Source organism: Lonchura striata, chromosome 2 (assembly GCF_050655825.1).
Source record: "Lonchura striata isolate lonStrDom1 chromosome 2, ASM5065582v1, whole genome shotgun sequence".
In the NCBI taxonomy this organism is placed as follows: Eukaryota; Metazoa; Chordata; class Aves; order Passeriformes; family Estrildidae; genus Lonchura; species Lonchura striata.
Window position 1 is genome coordinate 134,462,689 of NC_140704.1, and position 22,166 is coordinate 134,484,854.

Below are 22,166 nucleotides of genomic sequence, written 5' to 3' on the forward strand. Positions count from 1 at the left end.
ACATCTTCAGAAGTCAATGGCTGAGCTGTGAATTTGTCAAAGGACAACCTTTTTCTCTTTCTCTTCAATTACTTCCACTGCATCCAGTGTAAGGAGTTGTAGTGAATGCTGTCTGAACCCCTGCTTCCACCAGCGTAGCCGGTGCAGGCTCCAGGAAAGGCTACGCTCCAAGACCACCACAGTGCACAGTTCCCTGCTCGTGCTGCTGTGTTGTGCACTGAGCCCATGTTCAGTCATGTCTGGATGCTGCCTCAGACCAGGAAGTGTCTGCTTGGACTGTGCCTCAAAGTGCTTCTGAGTGCCCTGTTCTTCCATGTCAGAAAACACTTGCTATGGGGAGCTGCCAGAGCCAGGGAATACCAGCGGTCAAGCAGATGAACAGGGAACATTTTGCTCTTTCACAGCCAGGGTAGGGTGGTGATAGAGCTAGATAGCTGCTAGAGTAGCTTGATGAAGGAAGAATGATTGTTGACAAAATCTAATCCCAGTCATCACACCTTTTACACAGCTTTCCTGCATTCCTAGACGATGATGAAACATGAAAAAGGGAGAAATGTATGGTGATAGATAATAGGTGCCATTTCTCTTCTTTGCCTATTTGCCAGCATTAAGAGGAACTGGGGCTTCATAAATCAGCTTTCCTGTAGACATGGATCTGGCACTACCAAAGTACTGCTTTATAGGAAAAAGACACAGAAAACTACAGAAATGTTTTTAAAACAATGCATGTAAGAAATTTAAGTTACTAAGTGAGTTATAATTACTCACAAGGAATTAATTAGACAGTTTTCTCCCCTTAAAACTTAATTTAAATTGAAATTGTAAGGTTCTCATCTGAATTACACCCATGACTAATGCAACTGGAAAACCATTAGACAGATTTTTGTACAGTTCACTGTAGTCTTTGTGTGAAGTTACATTTCTTGAGTCCAAATTCACTTTATCCAGGCTAATATAGGAGGACTAAAGATATGTTTTATTAAAAATATTACCAGAGTAATTCCTTTTCTGCTAGTTTAATTGAAGTCATATAAATGGAATTTTAAGGTGCTTGCAAAATATTTTGTTAAATTTTCTGGTGGTGTAATTGTTTGCTGTCTAGGAGATATGTTGTGAAACATAATTAAATGACTAGTTTTACAGTTCCTGGTTTTTTTTTTTCTTTAATCAAATATGCCTGACATTAACTTCTTGTTCTTACATTCTTTTCACTTTCCCAAGGCTAAGTGTTTTATTCTGACCTTCACATTTTCAATTCTATTAAATCTTCTTAGTATGAAATATCTGCATATGCTGTTACACTACAAATGCATTTATTCCTTCATTTTAACATTTGGTTGAGTGCGTATTTAGCAATACTTAAATCTTCAATTTTCATACTGTGTTGACATAGAAGAGGGGCAACTGCAAACATAAAAGGTTGCTAATCTGGTGGTAAATTTAGATATACAGCCCTCCATAGCAATTTTGCTCTCTGTCTTGTGGACTGCTGCTTCTCTGCAAGCTTTAATTTACCCAGAAAGTTCAAGAAAATATCTGAGCTTTGATTATCTATAAAAATCTTAGAAACCTAACAATCCTAGCTGTTGTGTGTTACTGGTTTTGTTTTTCAAGTCTCTAACATGGTTGACATGGTGAAGTGCTGAAATCCTTCCCAAATGAAGTAAGGGGCATCTTGTCCTTACTGTCCTTTTTTTTAAGGTATAAATTTTCAGTATAGAGACAGAAGTGTGTCTGCTTAATTTTCTGAGTCATCAGCTCTCGGAATAGCCTAACATATTTGTTTTTGTAATCCAAAGAGCAGGGCAGCTGAGGCAGAATACAGACCCACCTCTCATTTCATTAAGATCAAACCTTGTCTGATATTTGTAATCCCAGAGAGTGTGGGAGTGGGTCCCACACTGCCTTTTCTGCTCCACAATTTGATGAGATCACAAATACCTTTAAGGAAGAATATGTTCCTGAAGAGGAATAAAGTGTGTTTTAAAGGTGGACAGTGTCTCATTCCTTTTGTGGGACTCGGATGACACATTTTCAGGACCAGAGCAAGCATGGGGTGGAGCAGTTGTCTGCTGACTTTGCGTTTGGCTTTTTTACACAGGCAAGTTTGTGTTTTCTTCTTTTTTACTTTTTCTCTCTTTTTCCTTTGGTACATGACTTGTAATGGCTTCATGACACTATACAAAACAATTCATCGTTTAAAACCCCATGTGTAGAGAGCACATTTGGCACCTGAAGCTGTGCTGCCAGGTGGCAGGAGGGTGTCCACAGAGAAACCCTCTCTCAGCACTGTTGCTGCCTGACTTGCAGCCCATAAGCACCAGGCTCTGGGCTTTGCTTCGCTTTTCTCTCCCTCGCATCCCCAGTCAAAAGGCTTAATCCATGTTCTTTTTAGATACTAGACTTGAAGATCATTCACAGATTTCCCCTCCAGTCTTGTATACCCAGCTCCTTCCTTGACATTTCCTCTTGGATATTGCATTGCTTTTTAAAAACAAATCTATCTAAAATCTCTCACATCTCTCTTCTCCACTCTTCTGCAAATCTGCCCCTCTGTCATAAGATCATCAGCCTCCCTAAAAACAAAAAAAGAAAATTGCTTGTGTAATCTCAGTGTTTGCTGCACTGCTGTTAAGGCTGCCAGTCCTCTGCAAATCAATTCTTTCCCTAGGCTGGCTCACCTTGGACACTGCCTTGCCCCTGTGCCCTCTTTGAAGGGCCTGTCCAAACAGCTGCTCACAGTCTGTGCCAGTGGCAGTCTTTTCCCCTCAACCCCCAAAACATCTTCTGAGCAAGCTGACAGCCCCAGGCGAGACTGAGCTGCAGAATCCAGCTTGGCTCATTACTGCACTTTGCTTTCCCCCTCCCCAGCCCCAGCACTGACCATTTTCTGTCTTCTTCCTGCAGTGCTTCATCTCTTCTGCTCCAGACCTCATCTCTCTTTACTCTAAACTTTCAATTCTCTGAGGTTTACTTGCTTTCCAGTGCTATTTTTTTGCAGTGCTTTGTCCTCAGTGCCACAAAAAGAAGCTATCAACAGACAAAAATCAAGGAGATTGCACTGCATTAGACTGGTTTAAGAAGAAAAGAAAGACAGTTTCCAAAGCTAAAAGCTATTTCCAATGTCTAATTTGAGCCTCACTAGAGAATTAGAAATATGTTATAATCAAGGTTTAAGTAATACTAAAAGGATTTTTTTTCAGCTGTTCTTTGCCTTGTTTTTGGAAGCCTTTAACTTTGAAGCTCTACAAAGAAGAACTTGAGGGTACTGATTGGTGAGACGGTGGACATGACCTGGCAATGTGCACTTATAGTCCAGAAAACCAAATATATCCTGGGCTGCATCCAAAACCACGTGGCCAGCAGGGTGAGAGAGGGGATTCTGCCTCTCTGGTCTCCCCTTGTGAGACCCCATCTGTGCTGCATCCAGCTCTGAGGACCCCAGGATAAGAACCATGGGGACTTGCTGGGGTGAGTGCAGAGGAGGGCCATGAAGATGATTACAACAGAGCACCTCTCCTATGAGGAAAAGCTGAGGGAACTGCAATTTTTCAGCCTGGAGAAGAGAAGGCTTAGGGATGACCTGATTGTGGCCTTCCAGCACCTGAAGGAAGTGCACAAGAAAGATGAGGAGAATCTATTTAGAAGAGCATGTAGTGACATGGACAGTGACTTCAAACTTAGAGAGGAGGTTTAGATCAGATATTTGGAAGGAATCCAAATTCCTTGGATGAGGTGGTGAAGGTGGTGAGGCACTGGCACAGGTTGCACAGAGAAGTTGCTATTGCCCCGTCTCTGGAAGTGTTTAAGGCCAGGCTGGATGGAGCCTGAGCAAAGTGACCTAGTGAAATGTCCCTGCCCATGGCAGGGTTGTTAGAACTAAATGATCTCTAAGGTCCCTTCCAACTCAAACCATTCCATGATTCTATGATTTTCTCAGTGAGATCATTATTTGTCACTCAATTTAAAAAACTATTTATTCTTAAATAAATGAGTGCACAGGCACTTTTCTGCACAAGTAGTGAGATCAATTGTTTAAACCATAGAGGGCTGTGTTTCTAACATGAGTGAAAGCCAAAGTCCTTCTGGTTTAGAATGGAGATTTCTTCTAGGTCTTCAGAGGAAAAGTCTTCAATTAACTGTGTTATTACGATCATCCTATTGTTTACAGTTTATTTCTGTATGTCTGTTCTTTGAAATTAGGCAGAGAAACATGTTGCTAGCAGTAAGAGCTTTTTCTCTTCCTTGCCCATACCACAGGATACATAAATCAGGTATAAGCAGATTATACCACTGTTTTTGATTATGAGTTTTATTTTCTTTCACAAAATGTAGAGTACTGGTTTTATTTTTATTTTATGCTGTGGCAGAAATGGAAATTCCAGGTATTTTATGAGAAGTGCAAGCATGATAGAAATATCTCAACTAATGACTCTCAGTAAATCCCCTATGCCTAATCAGCTCCAAACTTGAAAAAGGTAGGGAGTGTAATAAGAATTTAAAGAATGTCAGCAGCATCATTGTGTATCTTGATATTTTTTTGTATAAATACTTGTAAATATTTTGTGTTAATACCTTTTAAATAAATTCCAAGCCACAGGATAAAAATGCAGAAAAGGCTATAGCTTATGTATGTCCAGTGCAGCAGAGAACAATGCTTGAGGATGATATATCTGTATATACCTCTCCCAGTAGCTCCTAAAGCAAGTACATTAGAGACTTAGGGAGTATGAGAAGTAAGAGAATATAGAGAATAGTTTGTGTTGAAAAACATCATTAAAAGGTCATTTAGTCCAACCCCCTGTAATGAGCAGGAACTGCTTCAACTTGATCGGGTTGCTCAGAGCCCTGCTACATCTGACCTTGAATTTCTCCAGGCGTGGGGCATCTACAGTTTCTCTGGGCAACCTGTGACAATTTTCACTGTCCTCACTGTAAAAAGCATCTTCCTTAGATCTAATCTGAATCTATCCTCCTTTAGTTTAAAACCATTGCTCTTTGTCGTTGTTGCCACAGGCCCTGCTAAAATGTCTGTCCCCATTTCTTGTTGATGCTTTTCAGTTACTGGAAGACTCCTCTAAGGTCTCCCTGGAGCTTTCTCTAGTCTCAGCCTTTCCTCATAGGAGAGAAGTTCCATCCATCTGATCATCTTTGTAACCCTCCCCTGAACCCAATAAGCAAGATATGTAGGACATAAAATTCAGGTGTTGCTGCTATTATCTGTGAATGTGAACAATCTATGATGATTTAAAACAAACAGAAAAAAGAGTCAATAAGACCTGCACATTGGTATGACAGAAGTCCTTGTGGTACCCAAGGAGAAGGAAAGGACAGCAGCCACTCCAGCACAGAGGGAGTATAATAGAGTAGATGTCCTGCTGTGCTTGCTACAGATGTATCCTTAGTCACAGATCGACCATATTGATGTTTTTATTTCATTCTTTAAATTGTGATTCCACATGCCCATAGTATCTTTTATGCTTGAGATAAACCATAAGGATATAGAAACTGATCACCAAAATGCACCTTTGTGGTAAACTATGATTTTATTTTGGTTAAGGGCAAGCTAGACAGGAGAAAAAAAAGATAATACATTTTTCTAAAACATTGGAGATTTGGAAATTCTTCTGTAGGATTTTTTCTTCTGATAGTCTCTTTATTTTTAATACTATGTAATAAGTCATTTATTCAGATAACAAGGAAAGAGGTGCAATCTTATTAATGCAACTGTTTTCCTTCATTTTAAAATTGCCTACCCACCCATCATAAAACATAGTCTTCTAGCCCAATAGTTATTTTATTGTGTCTTTTCAATACATATTTGGGCTGTGGTATGAAAGACTTCTGCTTTTGTGAAGATGATACCTTGCTTAGGTTTGCTTTTAAGAAGCAAACCAAAGTAGTTAAACTTACTTTGAAAAACTTTTGTAACTTGAATACAGTACTTCATTTTTCTTTCTAATAAAAACATGCATTGAGAATCTTCTTAGTAATTGTACTTCTGGATGCTGGATTTGTTTGCTTTCTTTGGTCAGATTAGCTCTGTTTTTAATAACAGGTAGATAAATACTTATCGCTTTCAGATTAAGATAATGAGGAAATTAAATTTTCCTCTGTAGACTTTGTTTGTATTTAAAATAACTGCCTCCACAGCTTATGTATTTTTATTTTTTTAAAGTTGCCCATTTAATTCCAGTAGGACACTGCTGACAGGAATCCATGAGATGGGAAAAGCTGATACACCATGTCCTGGACTGGAAAGACCAAAGCTAAGCAGGGCTATTTTATTTCCCCAGCTTCAATGGGCAGGTCCAATGATGGGCAGGGAGGGGGCCATAAGACTCTCAAATGTCTTTTCCACAAGTGAGCTGAGATCATCCCAGCCCCTGAAGAGCAGGAGCTGAGGTTACAGCCCATCTGAGCCAGCCACGAGGACCCCCTGATCACTGGCCCAAGTCCCCCTTAGGGCAGCAGTGGCAGATTAAAGCAGCTTGATTGTTTTGCCTGGGAGGTGCCAGACGATGCTGCTTCCCTGTCTTAAGCATTTCCTGCCAAAGCTACACTCACCAACTTGGTGGGGTGGGCTGGAGATTGACCTTCACTTTGCATTTTGTGATATGACAAATAAACTTCCTTTTTCCACTTAAACTGCAGTGCTGCTGGAACCATACTACAGCACTGGCCTCTGTTTTATACTAGCACTTTTTCTTTTACAGCTACCTCTTCTAACTGAGTTGCTGACACATTTTGGGTTATTTTGAGCTTAAATCATTCTGACTTCAAACTGAGAGCAATTTTATTATCTCAATTTTACCTCGTAAGCCATCTGACTAATTTGAAAAGCAAAGGAAGCTAATCCTTTACTATTGTGATTTAGGAGAGCAGGGAATCCACTGGGAGGTGTGCAGAGGTTGTCTTTAAAGTAATGAAGTTTGACAACCTTTCTGTTCACAGTCAACAGATCAAGAGTCAGAAAACACACCTTTAAACTTGTTTGCACTTCTTCATGAAATATTGGAAAATCCAAGCTCTTTTATTCAGATTTGGGGTATTTCTTTTATATTCTGCCTTCAGTTCTGAGGATTGCTACCACGTAGTTTCAAGAATGTTCATGTCATATTCATTGTGTCAAATGAAAAAAATTAATGAAGGTCAAGTCTATTGGCAGTTAGGAAATAGGTTTTGACAGTGATACTGATATCATTTTTCTTCAGCACAAAAGTGTGTGTGGTACTTTATCACTTGTGATAATCTCCTCGTGTTTTTTCTTTATTTTTTTCTCTAACATAATTAGCATTCCACTGCACAGAGAACAGTTTTTTCTTTATCTCTTTGCTCTTCCATGCTCTTAAGTTTCTCTCAATGTATTAATTTATGAATAGAAACAACCAAATAAATAGAGGGGAGCAACTTCTCTCTGATCAGTTCTGCCATGGCAAAAATTACTTCAAAATTTATCTGAGAACTTATCTTTCTGATTGAGCTACCATAGCAAAATAGAAAACGTTCGCCTTGTTTCAGAAAGTCGTGCATACATTTAACAGCTGGCTCTTTCAGATTCCAAATTACAGATTGCTGCTTTTCATTTCTCTGATAAAAAGCAAAATAATATTACATAGCCCCTCAGCTCTTGAAATGGATAAACATTTCTCATAAAAATCCAGCAGCTAGTTTTCAATTAATTGTAATAAATTAACCATGACAAATCCCTGAAATGAACTTCTCTTGTGCTGCTGCAGCACCTCACCTGCTCACTTCTTTCTCATGTGGCCTCTCTCACTAAACCTCAGTCTTTCACAGAAAAACCCACATTAGATATAGGTTGTGTTTGGTTTGTGGACATGCAGGATTTTCATCTATTGGAGGCTGGAAACCAATGCAAAAAATGCTCAAAATATATCTGTATTTAATACTAAAAATAATATTAAAACCTGTGTTTTAGGACTTCGTCCAAAAAGGACACTGCGCTTGGTGTTATGGACAGGAGAAGAGCAAGGAGGAGTAGGTGCCAAGCAATATTATCAGCTGCACAAGGTAAATATGTCTTTTCACCATTTTCTTGACAGCACTTTTCTCCCCAGTCTTATGACTTGACAAGATGTTCAGTTTAATAGCTCACCAAAACCAGTGATTCCTGTTCTGCCTAAAAGTATATTTTCTGGGTTTAATAATAAATTTTGCATTTAGCAATAAGCCATGCAACCACACGTGTGTGTTCTGCTTGAACTAAGATACTTTGTCAGAAAAGTGTTCTGAAACAGATATTTTATGATATCTGCCATAGCTGTCAAATATAGCTAACCTTCTGAGAATGAATGATGAATGGTCCACATATGTTTGTAATATAAATAAATTTTGTTTGCATTACATATTTCTGCTTCATTGCATTTTCCCATAATATTTTACAATGTAAAACATAAAATAATACAAAGAAAAGTATTTTCTACCTTATCTGGATAGTGTGTAGTCTATAATGTACTTACCAATTGTAAGTTTTGTGGGATCTGGAACATCCTAAAATGTTGATTTCTGGTGATGCAAAGAACAAACAAACTCTGTGACTTACAGCTGTGAGGATAAAAATATAACATCTATCTCTCCTGGCAAGAGCTGCCATTTCAAAATACATCGTGAGATAAAGTGCAGTTGCCAAAACTGTTGTGGAGATGAGTCTTTGCAATACGTGTGTGTTTGGGTGTTTTTTCCACAGAAACATTATGCTTGAATAATTATACCTGTATAATAGAATATACAGGATAGTTTATACCTGTATAACTACCCTAAAGTAATATTTTATTCTTCTCCCTAATTAAGTAGTATAACTCTTAACAATGGCTAATACATCCAAGGGAGAGACAAGGTGAATGCAAGTGTGCCTAGGAAGTTACCTTTTCTATAACAGCATGAAAGCAGACTTGCAAGCAATTCTTAAGGACATTTTTAATGCTAAGCAACCTATCAGAACAAACAAATGGAAACCTCACTTTGAATCAAATTCATTGTGATGAACCAAATTAGATCAACTTGAATCTGCAATAGTTGTCAGCGATAGGTTTAGAGCAGTTAGAGTTTTCTAACTGATGAACAATCAAATATTTCCCACTAACTAGCTTCATATTGCTAAGAAGTGCATTTAACTACCCATGTATAATGTTGTACCTTCTTGTATCTCCAAATTACAGGAATAACTCAGCTCTGTCATTTATTTTGGAAGAGGTACCCAAGAGCTTGCTTTCTCACCTTCAGGGAGGCAACAGGTTGCAGTTTAGTATATGTTAAAGACTCTGGATTTACCACTGGTGCTATGATATTCAGCAGGATTAAACAAGAATAAAATATTCTGGAATAAGTAGTTCATGAAAGAGATGCTTCTTATGTACAGAACTGCATTTTGGAGGAGCTGGAAAGATGCTCTGTGCACACCACTCATCAGAAATGTTTTTGAAGATTTACCTCTGTAGATGTCCATGTTGGGCAATAAGATCCATCCTATGGTGGATGTTAGCAACACATGAAATTGTCTCATTCATGTCTTATCTTTTGCCAAAGTGGCTTTGTTTCACTGTTGTCTCAAAGATTTCTATTCAGAAATAATACCAAAAAGCAGTCTTAAGGATCAAATAGGGAAATATAAAGCAGCCTGGGTGTTGTTTGCAAAATATTTGGTTACTTTGCTTTTAAAATGTTGAGACAAAGATGTGTCTCAGTTCTTGCTCTGCTGGTGAGATTCCATCTGGATGTTGTGCTCTGCAAAGAAAGCCCTGTCTGACAACAGTTTGTAATTTACATGGAGAATTTAAGCAGAAATGACATCCGTCTGTTGTTTGTTGTTCTTGTTTCCCCCCTGCCATGTGATCTGGCATAATTATAAATTGATTTGACTATAGGACATTGCATTACTCATAATAATGGAATAAAGTTGATTAATACTGTGCATTAAATTTAGCATGAAAAATAACTTAACCTTTTAATGATTTACTTGCTCAAATTTCTGGCAATTAGGATAGTATGGCACACACATTGCTTGCGGATGGTAATGAGTACAAGTTAAATAAGAGTGGTATTTAAAGATGCCTTGTAAAATGAAGCACAGCCTGTATGACTCATCTACATAGCTGGACTTACGAGTTTAGTTCGCTACAAACAAGCAGAAATATGAATGCAGTAATTCAGCACAGGCAGACATGAATTTCCTTGGCACAGTAAATTACCTCCTCATGTCAGTGGAAATGTGGCAAGGGAGAAGAAATGAAGACAATATAGTACTGGACAAGTACAGATGCTCTTATTTTTGTCACTTATTTATTATTTCTTTTAATTTAAGTTCAGGTCCTTCTTCCTCATCCATCATTGTAAGTTGTCACTGCTAGAAAGTGGATAAGTTACTGCAGAAATAACTGAGATAGCAGCTTAGTGGTTTTACTATGGTGCCAATAATTAACACATATCCCTGTGTAACAGCATTGTTTATAACACTCAAGTTTTTCTCTAGATCCCAGTATTATAATTTCTTATTATTAAAACTAGTGATAGGGTATATTAGCTGTTCAGAGCTTTATGAGAATGTAAGAGCTGCCATGATCAAAAGTTCTAGTGCTCTAGACAGTCTAGTGCTGTCTCCTGTTTCTGATAACATCCTGTAAATATATGCTTAGAAAAAACATATTTGCTCAGCTGCAGTCAGGTGAAGTTCAGACACATACATTATTCACACAACTATGCTTTTTGTTTATCAAATATTTTTCTGGAGAGCATCACATGGTCCTTGTCCATTGTTTTCTTTGCATGTTTTTTCTAAGCCATTTCCAAGAGTTGAAAGCCCTGTATATTCCAGTAGTTTCAGTGCCTCCATTAGTACAAGGGTACCTGCCACCCACCAAGACACCACCAGAGCACCTGCTCAATCTTTATCATGGGTTAGAACCCTCTCAGAGGAATTGCCAGCAGTTTTGCTTCCAAAGGAGATACCTGTTGAAGTGCTCACTGCTTTTAGCTGTCAGCCAATAATTAGATTTAATCCCAGACTAGAAAAAGAGTTGATTTTCCTTAATGTTAAAGATCCTTGTCTTGATATAGAACAGTGAAATTAAAGGATTTAAGTTCAAATCAGACTGCAGAGCTTGGAGTTTGACACTATATCTGAAGTCTTCTTCCCGTGCTTAGTATTGTGTGACCCAATTGCTGAGTAGGGCTCTTATGTACAGACAATACAGTAAATAGCTTCAGAATCATGAAACACTGCAACACTACTTTATCATACAAGTCTAATTGAAGAACTAGAGGAACATAACTCCAGAAGGCCTCATGATGCAACTCTTCAGTACATATTCTGCTACAACCTTTACCAATGATACCTAAGTGCCCTCAGTCAGAGTTAAGATTTTTGTGTGTTTACTATTACACTATCTTCATGAAGGGAGAAAGAAATATATGTAATGAAGTGTCTGTCCTCCTTTTCATTGCTTTGGACTAGATTTTGTGAAAGGTCTGTGTACCATGAAACAAGGTTACAGTTATTTACCCAGCTGAACTAAGGGACTATGAATGACTGATAATATTTATTTTGGAATAGAAGTATTGTGTACAATCTCTTGGGAAAGCAAATATATTTCATAATGAGAAGACTAAGAGATCCTAGGCCACATTCAAATTTACTTTAGTAACTCGGTTGTGATCACTGGAGACATTAATAGGTTATTAATTCAATTCAAACCCCATTACAGAAGGCATTCTCAATATTTCTGCATGTTGGTATTCTTATATTAATGATATTTACAGTACTTGCCTCAATTTCTGGTGCAAATACCATACAGTATTTTAACATTTAATAAAGGTTTAACTACATTTAAAAAAAAAAATCAATCTCCAGTGTTTATTATGGTTTATTTTTTGTATTTATTACCACGATCTGATATTTTGCTTGAACTGTGTCTGCATGAAAACAAGACTTTCTGAAATGCTGGTAATATATTTCATGCTAGTGTAAGTACACTTTGTTGATGATCACACAAGATTTCTACTGTGATTTGCTAATGAGTTGCTTTCTGTAAGAAGCAAATATCAAAAAAATATTGATACTTTCAGGTGAAATTACTATTCTCCAGAAAATATTGTCTCCTTAAAGCCATCGTTTTCAGAAGTCTTTATATCCTGAAGTACCAAGTATTCTGGTGAAATGGAAGACATTAATTTGTGTCTGATTTGAACCAAGCGTATAAAGGACTTTATTGGGGATTTTTTATGCCAGGAAAATGTGTTGACCATTAGCCTTTTGACATCCCTCAGGCAATATTTTTTGTAATAAAAAATTATGTAAAATTACTGCTGTCTTTTTAGGTCACTGATGTCCTGTTGATTCCTTTCATTTCAAAGGGAAAGAAATGCAGAAAGAGTGAAATGTCCATTTGCAAAACTACAGAGCGAAAGTAATCACATTGTGTTCTCCAGTATCACAACAGGCAGTAGCACCACTGATTGTATTAAGCACAGTAAAGATTGCATAGTTACAGAATTATCTTTTACACCAGTTCTAGATCCATGGGAATTCCTAATTCCCTAGTATTTAGGAATAAGCTTTCCTGTGAAAGCTGCAGAGAAATACAGATTTTGCTAAAACACAAATCCAAGTTTTTTCCTTACGCTGCCTGAATGATGGAAGACTCCAAATCAGTCATGACAATGTATCTCCTGGATATCTAATCTTCATTCCATGTCGATAAAATTCATACATGTCTAGTGTTAGAAAACCTTTTCTCTGTGCATCTTTCTTCTCTTTCTCTCAAGTGAATCTTCTGTGTGCATGCTGCAATCTTCTTTGTCCATGCATCTTCTCTTTCTCTCAGCAGAGCTGCCAGTTGAATCTGGTAGAGATTCTGATAGAGAATCTTCTAAGAATCACTGCTTCCAGCACATGCTTCAGGCAGATTCACCTATCCACAAGTCCTTTGTCCATTGGATTGTTCAATTGTAAAAAAGTTGGCTTCCTCCTATCAAAACTCCCTGCAGCTGTGAAAGATGTAGAAAATTATGTATGTGCTGTGATAATTTCTAAGGTGATGCAAATTTGTTTTCACTTATCTTTTGTTGAAAGGTGCAGAAATACTCATTATCTTCCTGAAAGAGTAACATGGTTTGCATCTTTGTTTGAAAGATGTAAACCACAATTTTTAATTTTGGCATTGTTGCCTATTTTCTAGTGAAAACCTAAATCCTATCAAAAAAGGATAGTGGTGGAAATAGTCATTCAGAGCCATAGACATTGTTTTGATACCTTTGCATTTGAGCAGTAAAAGGTCTAAAGTTATGGAACATTTTCCAGGAAGAGAACTTCTCTTTGATATGCCCATTTGTCAAAGAAAAAACCTCCCAAGACAATACTTCAGACATACATTACTTAGCCTTCTGCCATGTTCAGAGGTCTCTGCTTTCTCCTGTCTATCATCCCAGGGAATTTACATCCCAGGTCATCTCTGTTAGTGCTGGCAAATCCTCATAGAGGAAACAGTCACAGTATTGTACAAGGCAAGACGTGGCAGTAGCATGTTTTTACAGAGTAAAGTACTAATACATGACCAAATTGCTCCAGGGCTGTTGAAGATATGGAACTTTTGTCATTGACTTCTCAGAGGTCAGAACTTGTAACTGCCCTACAGAACAAACCCCTAAACCTGTAGGCTTTTTTACATACTGATTTCCCATAAAATGTGGCAGAAGAATATTTTATCTTGTAACAAAAGGATGAGCCTTTTTCATACCTTGTCATCTAGGAAAAATTGTGCTTCTAAATCTTAAGCTTTACATCAGCTTTCTCCCATATAATGATGGGATAATTTACAAAAATTTATAACTCACAGTGTTCCTGATTTTCCCTGTCTTCATTCTGAAAGAGTGTAAATGGTCTGATCACGCTTGTGGCTGGTGTTTATAATGCCTTGATGCTGGCGCATCTCTGCTTCCTAACAGCTGTTGTGGTGTTTTTGCTCTAGTTTCAATTTATCCTGTTTTGCTTCATTAAATTACTTTCATACTAAACAGCAACTCAAAATTACACTACATCATGTTTATATATTATTGAATACTTAGAGGATGTTATTTATTTTGCTCTTTTTTTTCCCTTTTCTAACTGTCACATGCACTTAGGTGTTTCCAGGGTTTTTTCTTGTCTTTCCTGTAGTCTTAGTTGCCAGCCTAAAAAATATGGATGCCGATTTAAACCTTTTTTTAGTATTGCAAGTGGGATGACCACCAGTTTACTGTGAGTTCTAAAATATGGTTGCTATACTATACTTGTTTCCTGACTGCTCTGGGACAAATACTGGAATACAAGTGCTGTTTTTTTCATAAAGTTAAGTGTAAATTAATAACAGAAATCTGAAAACACAATGTCAGATTAACTGATGTCCTTTATCACTGGAACAAATGTACCATTAGTCAAGTGCTTTGTCATTATAGACTTCGGTATTTTTCCTGTAAAGTGGTGATTCTTCTCAGTGGAACAAAAAAGAAAATCAGTAAATGAGCTGTTGGACAAGTAATACTCTATTTTAAGCAGCCCCAAAGTACTGAAGGCTTTTAGGATAGCTGTTCCCTGCATTAAACTTTCAGGTATGTCCCTGCTTAAGGTGAGTAAGAGGGATTGCCATCTGTGACTCAATGGATTAGTCATGAGATGTTGCAGTCTAGTTTAACATCTGGTAAGAATTAACAATTGTAACTTTGACTGAATAAGTAACTACTGTAAGGTATAACTGCTTGAGATTGCCAGGGACTAGCCTAGAAGAAAGATATTTCCTACCAACAGAAGTATATATATTACAAGGGTTTGTTTTCTCAATGGAAAGAGTTTACTGTAATTACAGGCTAAATGACAGACCCCAGAGGGTGGGACAGTAATCAGTGGCACTGGTTGGAGGCCTGTCACTGGTGATGTCCTCCCAAGGTTCAGTACTGGTCTTGGTATTGTTTAACTTTTCACCAATAATTTGGGTGAAGGGGCAGAGGCCTCCTCAGCAAGTTCCCTGACAACACAAAGCTGAGAGGAGTGGCCGATACCCCAGGTGCTGAGCAGCCCTTCAGAATGGCCTGGAAGGCTGGAGAGATGGGCAGAGAAGAAAAATCTGAAATTCAACAAAGGTGAAGGCAGGGTCCTGCACCAGGGGAGGAATAACCCCCTGTACCAATAAAAGGCTGGGAACCAACCTGCTGGAAAAGAGCTTCATGGAGAAGGACCTGATGGACCTGATAGACAACAAGCTGTCCATGAGCTAGCAGTGTGCTCTAAGAAGGCCAAAGGTACCCTGGGCTGCACTGGGATGAGCATTGGTTGTAGGTTGAGGGAGGTGATCCTGCCCTTCTATGCAGACCTGGTGAGGCTACAACTGGAACACAGCATCCAGTTTTGGGCTCCACAGTACAAGAGAGATGTGAAGTTCCTGGAGCACACAGAGGGTGAAAAAGATAAGGTAGGAAAACAACTGAGAAAGGATCTCATAAATGTCTGTAGGTATCTGAAGGGAGGGTGTCAAGAAGATGCACCAGGCTCCAAGGAATAGGACAAGAGGCAATGGGCAAAAACTGATGCACAGAAGATTCCACCTGAACATGGGGAACAACTTTACTTGTGCAGATGTAGTGGAATGAACCTCTTGGATTGCCAAGAGAGGCTGTGGAGTCTCCTTCACTGGAGATATTCGAGAACCATCTGGACACAATCCTGTGCCATGTGCTCTGGGATGGCCCTGCTTAAGCAAGTAGGTTGGACCAGATGATCCTCTGTGCTCCTTCTAACCTTGTCCATTCTGTGATTCTGTGATTTCATGTTATCAGGTTTTTGCCTTAGAGATAAGTACTTATATTTTTAGTTCTGCTTAGCAGAGAAAAAAATAGATTGTTTATAAAGAAAACAGAAATAAAATGAATTAAAATTAAGAACTTAAAATAGGTGAAGTATTGGTAAGGATTGTGCCTAATTGTGTATTCAATGAGAATAGCAAGCTATAGAAAGCAAATTTTCCCATGCAGTATTTATTGTAATGCTTCATTTAAAAATTCAATTGAAGAGCTAAAGATGACATAATAAAGACAGATGACCTCCTCTGCAACTGAATCATAAGAAAGCAAAGCATAAAAGTCTCTTTTGATGTTCAGAGAATTAGGCAGCAGGTTACACAGAGAAGTTTTAATTTTCTGGTACATACCAAGAGAAATGGCACAATATCAAGATGCAGCAGATGAGATTACTTTCTGAAAAAAATTACATGCTGAGTTTAAAATGCTTATTTAGATGGTATATTCACTAGGAGGATGACGGAAGGAAGCAGCTGAGCCTGCAATTATTTTTTTAAATCTTTCTGGTTTGTTGGTTCCTTTGAATTAGTCAAGGGGAATGTATGGTCTCACCTCACTTTGTTAATGACAGTTATTCCTGCATCATAGATAGCAAACGATGACAAAGCATCTTCACTATTTTAAGCAGTATATTTTAAGCATGTTCTCCAGCATGTGTTCCTCTCTGTGTAAGTAGAAATGTCAATGTAGATGTACAAAAATGGGAACAGGAAACCAATCTAACTTTTTTTAAGACTGCAACTTTCAAATTTGATGGTGAGTAGTTTTATAACTAACCCTAACTTCTAGTGGACCTAATAGGGAAAAAGCTGTCTCAAGGATACATAGTATTTCAAGTAGCTGTGAGGTGTTTCGTTTTTGTTCCCCAATTAAGTCAGTTTCTCTCCCTAGGGTGTCCTGTTTTCATGCCTCTCAAGCACATTCTCAGAACTGAATACCTTTCTTCCAGAACAACAATATGATATAATGTATTGTGGGTGGTTTGTTTACTCAGTTTCATATTAAAAACATATGGAAACATTTATGTGAGAAAACAAAACTGAAGAGCACAGTAATTCTGCAATAGTAGCAGTTTATGAAGTTCTTGAACTTAGGTATTCTGTTGTTTTGAGTGGTAAGAGAGATTTGTTTTAGGTGTCCATGTTGTTCCCATGCTCACTCTTCTCACTTCACTGCCCTTCCCCTGGCCTTATTGCTTTCCTCATTTCAGCCACTCTAAAAATGGACAGAAGTCCTGCTTTGGAAACTCAACCAAAGAAGCTGAGTACCATAGCATCATATTTATGTAGGGCTCACTGTTCTTAAGTTAGCTTTCACTGGAAATTCAGCAGCACACTGAAATGTGTATTGTCTTCCTCCTTTGGCATATGATAAAGAAGATTTACATTTTGAGAATTCATTCTATTGTATCTGTGGCATTGGAGCATCACTGGTCTGTTTTAGCCTGCAGTGTGCTTTTCTTGGCCTGCTTCTCTCCCGCTATATTCAGACAGTCTGTACATCATGATTCATGTTGAAGTTCATAACCTCAGGACAGCATTTGATGATAGGCCTAGACACCATATGTAGCCTAATTATTTACATTTAATCTTTCACAAACTGAAGATGTTTTTCACTGTCTAAAAATGGTGATTGCCAATGAGGTGACAAGATTGGTTATTTGCACATTGATTTCCAGTAGTTAAATGGGTGGATAAATTGGTTATCTTAAGATATTATAACATTTACAGTTTCTTTATCATGCAAATATTTTATATTAATTTTTTAAACATCTGGATTTATTTCTACGTTAAAAGTAAATAGCTCTGTGTCATGGTTTGACACTGGCACAATGCCAGTGCCCCCATGAAAATGTGATCCCTACCTTGAATGCTGTGAAGTGGAATCTAGAATAGAGCAAAGCAGGCCCAAGCTTGATAACAGGAAAAAAACTTTATTAAACTACTACTACAAAAGAAAAGAGAAAACTAAAGAAGAGAAAAAAAAACCACACAAAGATCCAAATGAAAACCTTGCAAAACATTCCTCCCCCCACCACCCAACTCCAACAAACCACAGTGAGACACAATCTGGACCCCAATCAGGTTTCCACCCTCCAAACAACCGATACTCAGTCCATCGAGGGAACAGAGTCTCTCCTGTGCCACAGACCCCCCAAGAAACACAGCTCCACATCCTGTGTTTCCATGTCACACATGGCACCGCCCGGAGAAAAAGTTTGCCATGGTGACCCTTCTCCTTTCCATGCACAGTGCTCTCACCACCAATGCATGGATGGTCACTGCCTTTAGGATTTTTCCTTTCAAGGATGCCCTGCCAAGAGGGGAGAAAACAACAGTTCAGTTTTTCATTGTTTGGGACCACAGTCCCCCCCCATTTTCCCCTGGGGGCGAGGGCTCAAGAACAGAGATCTTCTTCTCTTCTCTTTCCTTTCCAGGGCAAGGGGGCGCCACCACAAACCCCCTTTTCTCTGTTCACTCCACTTTTGTCTTTTTCTCAGCTGAAGCAGGTCTCTTGACTCGCTGGCATCCTCCCAAAACACAGTCCCTCTTGAAGGAGAAGATTGGTTCAGGTTGTGGCTAACACGGAACAGTCCAGCCAAAAGCCACTCCTTGTCCCCCTCCCATCCAGAATTCCTCCTTCCAACATCCCATCCCAGGGTCCAAGGTGTCCCTCTTCCTCTCTTTCAAACCGAGGAGGGGAAAGGAAAATTCACAAAGCTTTCATTTCTCAAGGAAGGGTTAAAAGTCCGAACTCCCAGGATGGCTCGATGCCCGGACATCCAGCAACTCCCACACAACTGGGCACCTTGGAGCTCCCCCCGCTCCTCCTTCCTCGCGGCTTTCTCTCTCCCTCTCGGGAGAGGAACTCTGGGGGAGGAAATGGAGACATCCCAGATTTCTTCCACCCTTCCATCTGCAGGGGCCAGCCTGGTTCCAGTCCTTTCACCACCCTTGGGGCCTTCGGCCTACCTTTCTCAGGCCATGGGCTTCCCCTCCCCCACCCAGCTCGTGGCTGGGCGGGGGAAGGTCTGCACTGCACGCTGACCGGAACCAAAAAGAGCGAGTTCCCCTGGGAATTCTGCTTTCAACCCCTCTGTATTCTCAGAGGCGTGTCTACTTTCAATTGGTCAATATCTAAATTGACCCCTTCCTTCCGGAAAAAATTATCTTTCCGTGTCAAACCATGACACTCTGCTCTGTTAGAATTATTTCACTCAAAAGAAAAAGGTTTTGGGAAAGTGTTAAACAGTTCTTAGCAAATTCTATAAAGGACATGTGAACACTTATGTGAATTATTCACAGCCACCTGTAGTATATATTTTGGTTTATATAGAGGAAAATATAAAATAATTATTTACTGAATTGTAGGCTTATATATGCTGGTAGTGACATGGATCTGTTAACTGCTGCTATCACATATCCCTTGTAATGGTTTTCTTGTAATAAATAACCCATGGCAACCATAAAATTCAGGCATGAGATCTGGACAAAAGAGTAAAACCTGTAGTACGTTCTCTTAGTCACATTCAAGGAGGTCTGAGGTATAGCTTTTGTTCTGCCTGACATGACTCTCTCTAAAAAGTTATGTGCCTCTCCAGATCTCATTTTTTAATGAGATCTTCATTCATGTATTTAATTCAAATTAGACCTTTGTAACTGAGCAATCTAAGAAAATATGCTAAGTAAATAAATTGCTAATTTTTGTTCTTTTAGCTTAAAAGATTCTTCCAAGTACACACTAAAAGTAAATGTTAATACGCTACTTGTACACAAAATCTTACCTCTCATGTTTCTTGTGAGGAGTTACCTTGGAAGCACAAATTTTCTTTTAAATAGATATTATTCCATCAGGTCTGGGGGAAAACCTTGGCATTTCAATCCTCCAATCGGTCAGAATTGTCTATATGCTATTGTTTATATTCTATTGTCTATATGTCTATGAAGGCTTTGGATGCCTCTAATTTTAAAGCCAAAGGACCTCATACCCTCTCCACTGCAACAGAATTCCAGAGTCTCAAGTCTGAGAAGAAAGGGATGAAATGAAATGCAAATGAAAACTGCAATAAGGTGGTGATGGCTTACCTTTCTAGGTGGCACTTCAGAAGTCTGAAAGCAAGTATTTGGGAACAGCAGACCAGTCATGTTGTGGGTCCTACAGAATATTGGTGCCTCAGAATATAATTGTAACTGTTTCAGCCATTTCCTTACAGAAAGATAGGTCCCTTCATTTGGGCTTACATACACATTTTCACAGGAAGAATTTCTGTGCTTCTGAAAACAAATTTGTTGTGGTATGCTCACAATGACACCTAGAACCCAGTATATGGTAACAGCTAAAATAACGACCACAGCACAGTATCTTCTTTTCTTACATGTTTAGGAAAATATCTCCAACTTTGACATCGTTATGGAGTCTGATGAGGGCACCTTCAAGCCATCTGGACTGGGTTTTTCTGGCACTGCTGAAGCCCGGGACATCGTGAAAGAGATCATGACTCTGCTGCAGCCCATCAATGCTACAGATGTTTACGACACTGCAGATGGAACAGACATTGCTTACTGGATGAGAGACGGGGTGCCTGGTGAGTGTCCCTGGAGCCTGGCAGGGGACACTGCTCCCCCTGAGCACTGCCCCGTCAGATGGGTGGTCTGATGTTTTCAAAGTATTAAGAAATTCTTTCTCCCAGGGAGTAAAATTTACTATAAGTAAAATGCATAAATTTTAAAAGGTGACCAACATAAATTGGACATAAAGTGCATTTGACCTGCAGTTTAATAATGGTATAGATTATATGTAGAATAAAATGCCTAAAATCTTCTTTTCGGCTTTAAGGATTTATAATAATTAATCCCAGACTGATGGTTTATAAATAGTAAACCAAGGCAGAGGGGAATTCTCCAATAGAGAAGAAATATTTTTAAATTATTATTAGTTTTACTTTGAAATTCAGGGCTTTTTGTCTCTGTTTTATATATTGGAGAAACAATGTTTCTGAGATGTGACATTTAAGCTATGAGTCATTAAGATGTGGATAAAGGGGTAAAATTCTGAAAATTTTGAAGTAGTTTAGGGGTTTGTTTTGAGGATTGATCTGGCTCCAAGTGAGGAGCAGCTTGTTGACAAAGAAACTTGTAAGCTGTGAGACAGATCCACTGCTGGCAGTGCCCCCATGCAGGAGACCCCCACACTAGCACAGAGGCTTTCAGAGCACAAGAATCCCAACCAGAGGCCTGAGTGAAGCCTTAGTGAATTTCCACTTGAACAACAGTAGAAAGAAAAGTTTCATAACAGTGGTATTAAAAAAGTTATGATCAGTTTTAAATTTGAAGGTTTTCTCCTGTGTTTTATGGCCGAAATCGGCTGGCACATTTCTCATGCTAGTTTTACTACTTGCTTCTACTATACGCTTAGAATCTTTTAATATTTAATTAACTGATGTTTATTGCCTTGTGAAAGAGAGTGAATAATGGAATATATTATTCTTATTTATGGTCAGAACCCCTTGCTTCTCACTCAGGTTGTACAGAGATACCATAAAGTTGACTGCTTCGATAAATGTATGGATGTCTAATTTTGAAACCTAAATGTCTACACTGGACAAGAAGTATGGATGAATGGATATTATTAAACAGTTAGGAATTCAGCTGCTGTCCTGCTCTCTGGGTGAAGTGGAATCGGTTCAGTACCATGTCATGCAGCTGTGACAATGGTGCTGAGTTGATTTGGGAGACTGTAAGCACTACTGAGAGCCTGTGGCCATGCATCATCCTCCACAGCCTGGAAGCATCTTTTAAAAAGATGCCTGGTCCAGAATTTCAGACCAACATATCTGTGTTGTAGGTGGAATATAAGAACTCACCATTCAGCCTATGTTTAGAAAATATAAAGATATCAGAATTATTTCCTAGGTAAGGTGCTGGGAACATTCCAGGGGGTCCTTGGGGACTTGCCTTGTGCTTCCCATCTGAATGTGACAGATTATGGAAGAAGAGAGAAAAAATTAACATTCAAATGCCTTGTTTTCAGTTGATAATGTGAGTGGTGCTTGTGATGGTGGTGAGTATTGAGCTCTTGCACACCACTTCTCATCAGCTGTGGTGCACCTGGAGCATAAGCAGCTACAGCGTGCCATGGTCCTCTTGACTAGTCTTTGGGCCACTCAGCAGGAGCAATGCAGGAAAAAGCCCTCTCCCATGGACGTCGTATTCCTCAGAAAACATAAACTATGAAAAATATAAACCTTGGGAATATAAGCTCAGCATTGAGAAAAGACCAGAAACAAGACCTCAGTTTTTAAATGAATCTGATTTGTTTTC

The 22,166-nt window shown here is 38.8% G+C and overlaps 1 protein-coding gene and 1 long non-coding RNA gene across 4 annotated transcripts in view; one reads left to right on the top strand and one right to left on the bottom strand.

Moving 5' to 3' along the window:
* CPQ (carboxypeptidase Q) overlaps positions 1-22,166 on the top strand; it is a 146,929-nt gene that overhangs the window by 95,842 nt on the left and 28,921 nt on the right. For all 3 annotated transcript variants that reach the window (XM_077782816.2, XM_085572363.1, XM_085572364.1), the window contains exons 6-7: positions 7,943-8,034; positions 20,230-20,431. In XM_077782816.2, the coding sequence (XP_077638942.2) occupies positions 7,943-8,034; positions 20,230-20,431 (294 nt within the window). The remainder of the gene's footprint in view (positions 1-7,942; positions 8,035-20,229; positions 20,432-22,166) is intronic.
* Positions 17,760-18,903, bottom strand: LOC146768436 (uncharacterized). The gene is made up of 2 exons (XR_014953009.1): positions 18,819-18,903; positions 17,760-18,716 (listed from the first exon to the last, which is right to left on the bottom strand). It is a non-coding gene; the product is annotated as an uncharacterized LOC146768436 (long non-coding RNA).